Source organism: Scomber japonicus, chromosome 20 (assembly GCF_027409825.1).
Source record: "Scomber japonicus isolate fScoJap1 chromosome 20, fScoJap1.pri, whole genome shotgun sequence".
NCBI classification, from domain to species: Eukaryota; Metazoa; Chordata; class Actinopteri; order Scombriformes; family Scombridae; genus Scomber; species Scomber japonicus.
The window spans coordinates 23,247,878-23,260,098 of record NC_070597.1 but is presented as its reverse complement, the minus strand read 5'-3'; the positions used below and the strand labels follow the sequence as shown (position 1 = coordinate 23,260,098).

Genomic DNA, 12,221 nt, shown 5'->3' with positions numbered 1-12,221 from the left:
AGACAACAGGAGGGTTAAAAAGGTCTTAAAAGGGCATTCAATTAGATTTGAAGAAGTGAGCAGCTGCCTTGTGCTCAGATGTGTAGCGTGTCTTCAGATCGGACTGTGTGTGTGTGTGTGTGTGTGTGTGTGTGTGTGTGTGTGTGTGTGTGTGTGTGTGTGTGTGTGTGTGTGTGTGTGTGTGTGTGTGTGTGTGTGTGTGTGTGTGTGTGTGTGTGTGTGTGTGTGAATGCGACGAGAACACCGAGGCTGACAAACAACACGAGGCTACAGAAGTCAGCAGCGTTGAAAATGTGCTACATCACCAGAAAAAAGAAAACCTGTTCCCACTGGAAGGTCACAGCAGCGGTTCACTGAGGGGTGAACCAAGCATTAGAAATGAGCAGGAACAGTGGTGCTGCAGGATTATACTCTCACTTCTTATACAACTTAAATATGCTATGTGATACACATGATGAAACAATCAGCAGCGTGGTAGCAGAGCGGTCAGGAAGTCACCTCTGGGTTAAAGCACTGTAAGCCTGTGTTTGTGGTGGTAATGCGTCGCCAAGGGAATGCGACACGGGTGACCAAACCCATACCGGCCGATCAGGCTGGAGATTAGACTGCTTGTGTGTAAACACTGGGGGCCACACACTACCAGCCAGCCTGTCAGAAACACACACACACACACACACACACACACACACAGGCTTTAACTTTCACATGTGTGACGTGGAGAGGAAAGGCAGGTCAGTTACATTATCTGAGGGTCAAGTTCTTCCAAATAAGCTGGACTCCAGGTTGGGAAAAGTTTCCAAATAGAAGGTTAACCCGATTGTGCGTGTGTGTGTGTGTGTCTGTGTGTGTCTGTGTGTGTTTCCAGCTTTCGATAGACATGCAGGTGCGTCCGCGTAAAAAAAGAAAGGAGACGAGCCCTGACCGTCCCTCTGTGCGTGAGCCAGACGTTTGAAGTCACATTCGGTGGATCTCTTTGTGCGGTACGATAATAGGAGGAAGCGTGGTGCGGTTCGCCCCGAGAGCGAGCGTGTGTGTGTGTGTGTGTGTGTGTGTGTGTGTGTGTGTGTGTGTGTGTGTGTGTGTGTGTGTGTGTTTTCCACTGTATGTAACGCGTTCCCAGTGACACCCAGCGCCCGGTGTGCACTTGTGTTTTCCTCTCATTGTGTAACTCCAAAAAAACCGTCCGCCTTCATTGTCCTTTTCGCTCTTTTCATCTTTCCCCCGTGAGGCAGGAAAAAGTGGGTCAGGGAAATGGCCGCTTTGTGCTCCTCGATGACCCCCCCAGCTGATAACAACACCTCAACAGTCCCGATACCATCAGAAGCTCGTCGTTGTTTACCCAACGGCTATTCTTATTGTCATTACTCGTTTGATCACGTTATCGCTGCTTTTATTGCTGCTCACTCCAACAAGGCTCACGCTGTACACACACACACATTGTTATTTCCAGCTCCATACTTAATAATGACCTCCAGTCAGCAGGGTTCATGCTGACTTTTGATGGGATCATGAACTCACGGCTCCACATCGATGTTTTGCTCTTACGTAAGATTAAAACAATTCTTCGGACTTTGATCGTCGTCCATAACCTTCTAACAAATTCAAGATGTGATTTAGAAAAGCATCTCCAGTGCAGTTTATTCTTCAGGATTAGTGTTTGTGATAACAAGATTGTACTTTTTTTTAATTTGGAAGCACAGTTGGACTGTTCACACATGGATAGCAGTTGCAGAGAGATCTCTACTTAGAAAAAAACTGGACATTTTAAACGTGATCTTTCCTCATTGAAACTAAACATGTGCTTCAGCTTGATTCAGTCATTCCTAATGTTTACTGAATGAAAATGAATTCAATATCCAAGAAATGATGAGGGACTGAAGAGTCATTTAAAGGACAGGTCTGTTTAAAACAAGAGTTAGCTGTATGTCAGCAGATTTGGCTGGCTGTAGTCATTCTGCCTGTTCATGCTGGCTCTAAAGACATCAATATATTTCTGTTTAAGCTGTTTCAATGTAAGTGATGATGAACAAAATTCACATTACTCGTTAAGTGCAAACAAATCTTAAGCTGAAGCAAATACGAAGCAAGTCAAGTGAATATCTTCCAAAATGAACATTTCCTTTGTGTTCCAATCATAACACAGCTCAGCACAGACACACTGTTTGTCAAAGGAAACAAAAAGATTTGGTGGTAAAACACTGGAACTCTGGATAATAACTAGCTGATACGCCAAATTCAAATAGCTGAAGCTCAGTAATAACTTGGAAATGTTCTTTGAAATATATTGTAACACAAAGCAAAGACCAGATTTTGTCCTCCATCACTTCCATTGGAAATAAGTAAGGAGGAGAACAGTAATAATAATAATAATAATGATAATAATAAACTTTATGTATAGAGCACCTTTCATACAAGGGATAGAGCTAAAAAAATGAATCAAATAAAAAAATTAAAATAGCAAATTATTTTGAAAACATGTGGACACTTAGTAAAAATCATTTAAAATGACACAAAGTGAAATCCAGTTTAAATACATTTTCAGCTGCAGTAAGCTTGTGACCATTGTGTTTATTTTGTGTTTTTGTTAAGATTTTCACTTTTAATTCCAGTATTATAGATCTGAGATTGTAGATGTCCTTTAATCAGCTTGCTGTTAGGATCATTTATCAGCCAGGTCGAGTCATAATTTGTCTTTTCTCATTTTAGTGAGATGTGATTGGTATGATTGTTTATGTTTATGATTATGATGATGATAGTACCTCAGAATCACACGACTCCAAACAGTAAAATTACATTTCAGTTGTTCTACATCAGTGAGAGGGACGGCTCGCGTTTCCCATAGCGACACTCTAAACCGATCCCATCCATCTGGAAGAAGAACAACGTCCGGATAGAGCGGCGATGACACAGTCGGCTATTTTCCGCTCAGCGAGACAGCGGGGTGCTATCTTCAAGCGGTGCCCTCCTCTTTTTAAAGCCCAACTATTTCCACCACGGAACAGAAGGGGAAAGATGCTCTCCCGTCGAAAAAAGCAGCATTCCTCCTCCTCCTCCAATGCCCTTATTTGGTGAACTGCAGCACCGCGCTCGCAGCCCCGGGACCACAGAGAGCCAGAGAGAAAGAACGAAAGAAAGAAAGAGGGAGCTCGAGCCCCCTTTTAAAAAAAACCCACAGAGGAAAACGTCAGATATGCCCCAGACCCAGACATTCCACACACACACACACACACACACAGGCTGCCACACTGGTGAGCGCTGGTGCTGCTGCAAATACATCACATAGTTGGATAGTTAGAGAAATAGTTGAGCAAGTACATCACACTTTTTTTTATTTTATTTTGTAAAGGCAGCAATGAGGTGATAGGACAGGAGCAGTTTTTTCCATAAGAGTGGGGAAAAAAAGGAGAAAGACCACCCTGAAAGCTAAAAGGTGAAAAGGTCAACGACCAGGAGAGCACGCCGAAGAAGAGGTCGGCAAGGACGAGGAAGAGGAGGAGGAGGAGAGGGGGGCGACTACTTTACTCGAGTGCTTCCTCTGCTCTCCATCATATTTTTAGAAAATGCGAAGCAGGTCTGTCATTCATTTAAAATCCAAAATAAACCCCCGTTCTCAATCCGACCGATGATGGAGCGATGTGTGTGAAAGCACCGTATAAAACAGCCAAAGCTTCCTGGTGGATTCATCATTCATAGAGAGGGTGTACTCTACTTAAATCTAAACCTGGCCTCTCTTTGTTTTTTTGAAGAGTTTACATTAAGGCCCCGAGCTGCTATAAAACATAAAGATGTTAGCATGGGGGTAATTAGCTTATAGACACTTCCCCTCTTTTATTTTCTGAAGCATTTTTACTCGTTAGCCTCCCCTGGGTTGCATTGTTTGTCTTTGTGTTTTATAGCCTCCCTATGTCATGTCAGCCCCGAGATTTTCAAAGAGGAGGCTGTGAGAAAGCAGTTAGTTTTAATAATATCTCATGGCGAAAAGCTAAAAATAGTCTGCCCCCCTCCCCTCTCTCCCTCACCCCTCTCCCCATTTGGAAAGGCAGACACAATTGGAGGATATGAAATTGGAGCAGTCGCGTAGAAAATCAAAATCCACGACAATCGCTTTGTGTTTGAATGGTAGCCTTGGCAGATACGTGTCCTTTTGTTTTCAGTGCCAGTAGCAGAGGGACGGGTGTTTCCAAGCAACAAGTCGCTTTTTACACTCTCAGGACCAGGATCAGCTGGACTCCAGACTCCACCTAACAGCAAACAAAGCAAAGCAGACTCCGCTCACTGTTTGTAATCTAACGCAGTTTGTGAAACCTCGGGAAAGATTTATAGCATCGCGGTTTTCGAACGATGAAACTTTAAAGGACGCAGCTGGCGATCGTCAACAAATCTCAAACGTCGGGAGCCAAACCGACAATGAAACCGATCCTGCTTACTTACTCCTTCCTCTGTATCATAAACCTCTGTCTGTGCCAAAAGAACAATCAAAAACACGTCAACCAGCTACACCGTTACACTGGATGACATCATCCTTCACCCTGTAGAGTATGGCTACAGTAGTCTTTGTCTTTGTACTACACTGTACACTGTAAAGACCTTCAGTACTAAGTCAACAGGTTGTGATATGTAGCACAACAAGCTAGTGAAGCTTTGTAAACAGAGCTGCATTCCTGCACATGCTGACTGGTGTCTGCCTTAAAGTGAAACTACTCTCCAGAGGGTGAACATGTATTTAGAGCTGTTTTTTTTAAAGGGATGGTATTGTGGAAAACAAGACAAGTGATCTTTAGATAGATTATGGTGATGGTGAAGCCTCCTGAGCTGTAGAATTGCTCGTTTCTATCTCCCAAGTCTTGAGTTTTGAAGTTATTTGATGGGCTGAGATCTGTGGCTCAATAGCGACATCACACCCAATAGTCACATCTGTACTCAGTACTGTACTACAGAGGTTGCATTTTAGCCAGATGTTGAGCAAAGCAGCACACTGGAAATTTGCTAAATCTAAGCTCTGGCTACTTTATTAGAAAACTTAGACACCATCTTTTGAAACATCCTTTTGAAATGTTAACTGTCCTTCATTCAGGATCAGACTCTGGTTCATTCACCACGAATTTGGGGGGTTGCACCTCAGATCAATCAGAGTGAATTTCATTAGTATTCCATTCGATGTAAATAGTGTCCAAAACAGTCTGTTGGAGGTCAGAGAGGAGTGTGAGCTGTAAGGAAAGATGGATTAAGAGAAATCTGAACCATTTTTAGTGAAAGTAAATGTCACAGATGTTTAACATAGACTCAGTATTTATAAAAAAATGAGTAAAAAAGAAGAGCATGAGACCAGATATTTTGAACAATCTCTTTATAATAAAGGTCACCCAGTGTAGCAGTGTGGCTCAGTGATGTGTTTTTAATACTTACTGGATGACAACACAGGAAAAAGAAAAATCACAGGGTTTTTCCTGCAAATCTAACTCAAAACATAATTTGTTAAAAATAACAGCATGTGATTTGCTGGAAAAAATGCGGAACTCAACAGCGAGAACAGTGCGGCATACAGACAGACTAAAGTATTTGAACTTATTAAAATGAAAATGCTTTGGGCCATTTATCTTAATTGCCAGTTATGTGTCATATTGTATTTCAGTGGTTTTAAGGACAGCAGTGAATGGTTTGGCACACAGTAAACTGGAGCAAAAGACTGAAAATAAAACTGTTCTATTCATTAAATGGAATATCGATTCTGAATTGAATCGGCGCTAACGTATCATGATAGTATTAAATCTGGACATAAGTAGATTGTTTCAGACCTGTCAACTAAATAAGTCAAATAAACTTATTTTTCACAGTCTTTATTCTTGGTGTAAAATTGAAATCCCTACAGACACTTTTTACTATCAAATCATGATGTTTTTCTCTTTTTTCCCCCCTTAAGGACACAACACTCTAAGGTCCGTTCACAAACTGTATGCCGCATCACACGTTCTCCAGCCTTTGCCACCTTTGTGTCCAAAAAAAATCCAGGGAAAACCCCCGTATCATGCTTTGGATACACACACAGTACTTGTTGTGGACTTGATAGGATGAGTTCATTGTTGGTTTGGCTCTACTCATGAGATTTGTTGACTATAATTATAATGGAGATAATGGGCAGCCATATCTTTTAAATTATCTAACTAGGAGTCATTGGTTAGACACGGGGTGGGTGTTTCTCACACTTCTAATTGTCATCTAATAAAGCCATCAATGATGCAGCCTATCAGAGAGCAGAACACTTCTTCTTTGGTGTTTATAATATTGTAGCTCCAGGCAGTGCTTCCTGGAGCCACCGGACCATTATGAAATTACATTAACCATCATTTCATGACATTAGCCACAAAGCCATTTATTTATCAGACTGATGAAGCTGAGAGTTACGTACTGCAGAATATGAAAGAGCTTTATCCACACACTCTCAGCTTTCTGCATGTTAATCCTAACAGCTATCACTTTACTGTGGATGTGGAGCCCTGCAGTTTTCAGTCACCGCTCCTTCTCCTCAAACTTCATCGTTTCTCTCAAGCGAGGAAGAGGAGGAGGAGGAGGAAGGGGGGGCGGTGAATTCTTCCACAGCGTCTGAGTTCTAAAGCGCGACACAGCGTAATTGCCATATTTGGCAGCCCACGGGGGTTTTTCGGGCTGATCTTAATAAAGCTGGATCTGTGTTCAGTGGCCTTAAAAGGAGCTGAAAAGAGCACCCAGCACCTGTTTTACATCTGCGGCAGCCGTAGCCCAGCACGGCCTGATAACACAGCGGCAGGAATCAGAGCAGACACACACACACACACACACACACATAGAAGAAGAAGAGACAGGAAGTTTAGGGGATTTCTACGCTCTGATGTTAACAAGACAATAAGTTATCAGCTTCAAACTAAACACAAGAGGGATCTTACATCAGTATTGTCACATTAAACTCTTCACTGATCACACACACACACACAAAGCGGCTTTTGTCCCGGCATCCCATCGCTGTCATCCCCCCCCCTTTTTCACTCAGCGAGCGCTACAGCTGAAAGGATTTGCCTCGTTGCCATGGCGAGCCTTCGATAACAGCGGCGTCCGTACAGTACAGTACAGTACAGTACAGTACAGCAAAGCCCAGGCCCCCAACATACCCTGAAATCCGCCCTCTGAGCAACAGACTCCACGGCGAGGCATGTTCCCTCCTCACATCTTCTCCGTTTTGAGTTTTTGAAACTATTTGAAACGTGATAGCGGTGATATCAGTGTTTAATCGGGCAGTCGCCCATCCGAGCTGGAGACGAACCAGCGGACGGACACGGATGGAAACAAAACCAGTGACTCAAGCTTTCGTTTAAATGTTTTCCACATTTCTTTTTTCTTCTTTCCCCCCACCGCTAATATTTCACCCTCTGTTCTTAATGCTGTAATAGTTTGTTGAATTCCCCAACACTATTATTTCCTTTTTGCTGCGGCACACCAGCTTTCATTTAATCCGTGTGTGAAATTACATGTGAAAATATAAAAAGGCCTTTGAAACTGAATGTGTGGTGTTGTTTCTCCTCCAGCCGAGCACGCTGCCTCAAGGCACGGTCAACATGAACCTCTGTACGGATGTCATCGATGCCGAGCCCAAGACGGGCCAGAAGAACTCGCTGTGCATCATCACCCCAGAGCAGGAATACTTCATCAGAGGAGAGAATAAAGAGATCATTAATGGGTAAGGTTGTGTTGATGGTTGTTCAGGTAGAGTAGGTTGCACACAAACCCGTTGTAAACACCCACATCCATCTGTCTTCAGGTGGAGCGAACAGCTGGTGGTGTACCCCCGAACCAACAAGCAGAACCAGAAGAAGAAACGCAAGGTGGAGCCTACAACCTCCCAGGTAATCCTCCTCCTCGTCCTCATACCTCAACATTACTCATTGTTGGTGGTTTAATTCTCATCATGAATCACTTTTTTTGCCAGGAGCCGGGTCCAGCCAAGGTAGCGGTGACTGGCTCCGGTATCCCCGAGGCCGAGAAGGTTCCGGACTCTAGCTCCATCATCTGGCAGGAGGAGCTGAACCAGAGAGAGGCTGAAGGGGCCGCAGTCTGGGCCGCTGCTGAACTGCCCCCAGGATCACCGCTGCCACCTATAGGCAAGGAGGAATAATGTCATCCTTTGTACAACTGCGTGTAGTCTTTATTAAGTGCTTTGAATGTTAAATTAGATATAATAATAGACATGATAAAGATGTCATTTAAAGGTGATAAGAAGCTCATAAGCATCCTGTGTCACTGTTGTCTAGGAGACGGTGCGTCTGTGGGTCAGGGGTCGGACGCGGGATCAGTGAACGGCGACGAGACGGACCGAGCCGGCCTGCCCCTGCACGGTTCTGTCCCACAGCCCCCCAGCGACCTGCTCTCCCCGACAGGCTCCTGCTCCAGCCTCGGGGGCGTCCCCCGCTGCCTCTCTCCGGCCCCCAGCGACCCCTTCCCCTCCGGCAGCTCCCTGCTCTCCAACGGCTCCCACATCAGCGGCTCCGTCAGCTCGCTGGACTCGGACGCCAGCGGCAGCACGGTGACCAGCACCGACAGCCACCCGGCCACCCACAGGGGGGGGCACGGGTACAGCCACCACGACACGCCCAGATCCCGGCGGCTGGAGGCCGAGGCCAGGAAGGCGGAGAAGAGGGGCCGGTTCAGGAGTCCCGACAGGCAAGAGAGGGAGGCCGTTCTCAGCCCCGAGAGGAGGTCAGTGTCTGCTGCTTGTCCTTCCATAGCTGTGCATCTAAATAGCCCCTCACCATTTCAGAGGTTCCCAAGCTTTCGGCTAAAAATAAGCAAGGTTGGGAAGTTTTTGAATGCAGGTATTAGTAGTTAATATTTTCAGACTCAAAATACTGACAACTGTCGGTTTGATTGCTATTATATTTGGTTAAGATATCTACACCCCCTTTACAATGAACTGTAATAATTATAATCTACTGACGTTTTATTTAATACAATATTCACAGTTTTAATTTGCGCAATACCACCAAATACCAATGGGAAATGATGACATTGACGTCAGCCTCCGCTCTACTTGGTCTTTAGCGCTAATTAGTAACAAGCGTGTTAAAACAAGATCCACCTTATTATACCTGATAGCACTTAAGACCAATTAAAAAAAAGCTTAGTTTCATACAAGCTTTAACATTACTTGTTAAATGTTCCATTCTTTCATCGAGGTGGCTCAAGGAGAAGGTTGAGCAAAGAAGCGATGACGTGTCTGGTTGTCCTGGCAACCAACAGCTGAGTCTAAATAGGATACACTTATTTTCAGTGATTAAGCATTTATTGATGCTGTTTTCTTTACTGGAATCTGCATTTACTTGTAGATTTTTTTTTTTTCGTTTTTAAGCAATATATTCAATGGCTCAAAAGTGCCATAACACAACACAGATATAAAACAAAAGACATATTTTTCAATTTCACAGCACTATACCCTCCTTGTCCTAATTTCCCCTCTAACCAGACCCCTCTGGATAGACTTACTGTAGCTTTAAATGGGGGGGAAAAAAAGCTTATCTGTTATTTACATTCACACGCAGGTCAGATTGTAGAGGAAGTGATATATTTAGCCGTGTAACACTTTGCCGTCCTCGTAGACAGGTGAAGTATTTAATCAGGCTGTTTTTTGATTGGGCCCCATGAAGCAGGTTAGCAGACTGCTTTCTTGGAATGCCAGCTCGGCGCTCGCAGACACCACGGTCTGGAAAAAAAAAAAAAAACTTGAGCCGGGCTTATCCTTTTAAAGGCATGTAAACACACACATGCACAATCCTGTGACGCACAAAAAAGCTTTGGATTCACACACACACACACACACACACACACACACACACGCTCTCTCACATCTGTTGTGGTTTGAGTGAAGGGGAGGAGAGAAGACTGTATTTGGGGAACTGAAGACGTAAAGGGATTTCTTGGAATATATGTGAATCTATCACTTAATAATCACCCCCTCCCCTCCCCAGCCTGTTTTGTTTTGCTCTTTATCACACACACACACACACACACACACACACACACACACACACACACACACACACACACACACACACACACAGCAACATTTCAAACAAACCGAACGGGTGAGCGGAGGTCATCTTTTTCCTCCCGAATCCAGCTTCCTGCTCCATCCATCCCCACCCTCCTGCCTGCCACCATGCCCCGAGAGGGAGAGGAGGAAAAATAGGGAGGAGTGGCTCACCATTCTGCCCCATAAACATGTTACCCGTCCACACATTGGTGCCAGCGTAGGATTAAAAGTGAAGCAGATGTCTCACACTCTGTAAAGACATGCCCACACAGCAGCTGCCATTTACTGTCATCTGTGTGCTGTGTCTAATAAAAAGCAGGAAAATGCACCCAAAAGTAATGATGGAAGAAAACAAAGATGTCTCCTGATATTTTCACTCCTACAGCTGCATGAAGATGATGTGAGCAGTACAAATCCAATCTGAATCCTTAGATCCTTTCACTTCGTGTGTGTGTGTGTGTGTGTGTGTGTGTGTGTGTGTGTGTGTGTGTGTGTGTGTGTGTGTGTGTGTGTGTGTGTGTGTGTGTGTGTGTGTGTGTGTGTGTGTGTGTGATAGAATGTGTTAATTAATAATAAAACTGATATGAATTTACTTGTAGATTTACTGTGAGAAGGGGGAAGCGCACTCTATGCTCATTAATTAAGGCAGTGTAAGTTTTTAATTATTTTCATTATTGATTAAACATTTTCTTGACTTCATAGATTTCAGAAAATGGTGAAAAAAATGTCTCAAAGCTTAAGATGCAACCTAAAATGGTGTGGTTTTCCTCGACCGACAATCCAAAAATATTCAGTTTATTTCATAGACTGAATAAACCAGAAAATATTAAAAAGAAGAAGCTGGAAGCAGAGAATTTTAGCTTTATTTTGCAGCTGTAATAAGTTGTAATTTTTTATTTTTGAACATACTTTATTCAAGGATGTGGTGTAGTATGGCAATCAGAACCTAAAGATGCTGAAAGAATGGTGAAAACATCCATTAAAGAACAGACAGAAGCTCTTTCTCACTATTACTCACTGCTGTTCTCCAGTGGTCACCTAGCTCCTTACATATCACTTGAGCTCTTTCCATAAAGGTCAAGTCATATCTGAATAAAGCCGTGAGGTTGTTCCTGTGTCATGTAATAGATCCATATCCTCCTGTATGACACACAGTCACTGAAACAGATAGATGAAGCAAGCAACGTTACGAGCCTTCAGTGTCTCACATAGCAAAACTCCACCATGAGGTTTTCATCAACGTGATTTATCCCTCGATTCCTGAACTGTACGCACAGTTGAACAATAAACTTTATTGCCCAGAATGACATCAGTGCAACGAAACAGTAAACTTCAACTGGAATTTAATAATAATAAATAATGATATTGAAAAAACACACAACTATACACAACTTTAAAAAGAACATTTTTAAAAATCAAACCACATATACACTAATTATAACTAAATGATAGCAGTATATCTGTGATAGGCCAATAAAATCAGCTGACACAAACATGGGTCAGGCTTTAATTTGCTCCTTAATTTACTGACTTGTTTAACTTAAAGCCACAGTAGTGACGCCACACTGCTGAAATGAAAGAGAAACATGATTGGTGGACATGTTTGATACATAGGAGATTCTTATTGGTCAGAGACAGTTGGAGCATCTTGACACATTGTGCTAAATGTACATTCTTCGTCAGTGACACGGTTTTAGTCAGAAAATCACACAGCGGGTGTGTTTGGCCGCACCGTCCTCGTCCTCCTCTACTTTTCCTCCGTTACCTTTTAAGGATCGCAAGCGTTGGCCGAAGAACCCTCCAAATAAAGGCTAGCATTTAGGCAAAAAGAGTAATCTAATATTTCCCGCCGCCTGTCGCCCTCTTCCTCCTCGTAACGCAGATTCCTCCACCGTTCTTTAACAAAAGGCCTGCGTGGGAGAGAGAGTCAGGGCCGGCGGTGTACTGTGACACAGTCAGAGGAAGGTTTGCAGATGGACACCAGTGAGCGTGGGCTGCTTTTTTTTTTTTTGGATCGCATATAATTGAACTGTTGACCGGTTTCACAAGCAATAACTCTTTTTCTGTATCCCATCATATTGTCATCCTCATGATTTGTGTGGATCTGTTACATTGACAGTATAGACATTCACAGCTGGTGAAATCATCCAGAGAAACATGACTGCAC

The 12,221-nt window shown here is 43.5% G+C and overlaps 1 protein-coding gene across 1 annotated transcript in view; it reads left to right on the top strand.

Annotated features, from left to right (window-relative positions):
• The window catches only part of mprip (myosin phosphatase Rho interacting protein), a 43,736-nt gene that overhangs the window by 9,588 nt on the left and 21,927 nt on the right, over positions 1 to 12,221 (top strand). Inside the window, exons 4-7 of the mRNA XM_053341992.1 lie at positions 7,557 to 7,708; positions 7,790 to 7,874; positions 7,958 to 8,129; positions 8,280 to 8,724. Coding sequence (XP_053197967.1) covers positions 7,557 to 7,708; positions 7,790 to 7,874; positions 7,958 to 8,129; positions 8,280 to 8,724 — 854 coding nt within the window. The remainder of the gene's footprint in view (positions 1 to 7,556; positions 7,709 to 7,789; positions 7,875 to 7,957; positions 8,130 to 8,279; positions 8,725 to 12,221) is intronic.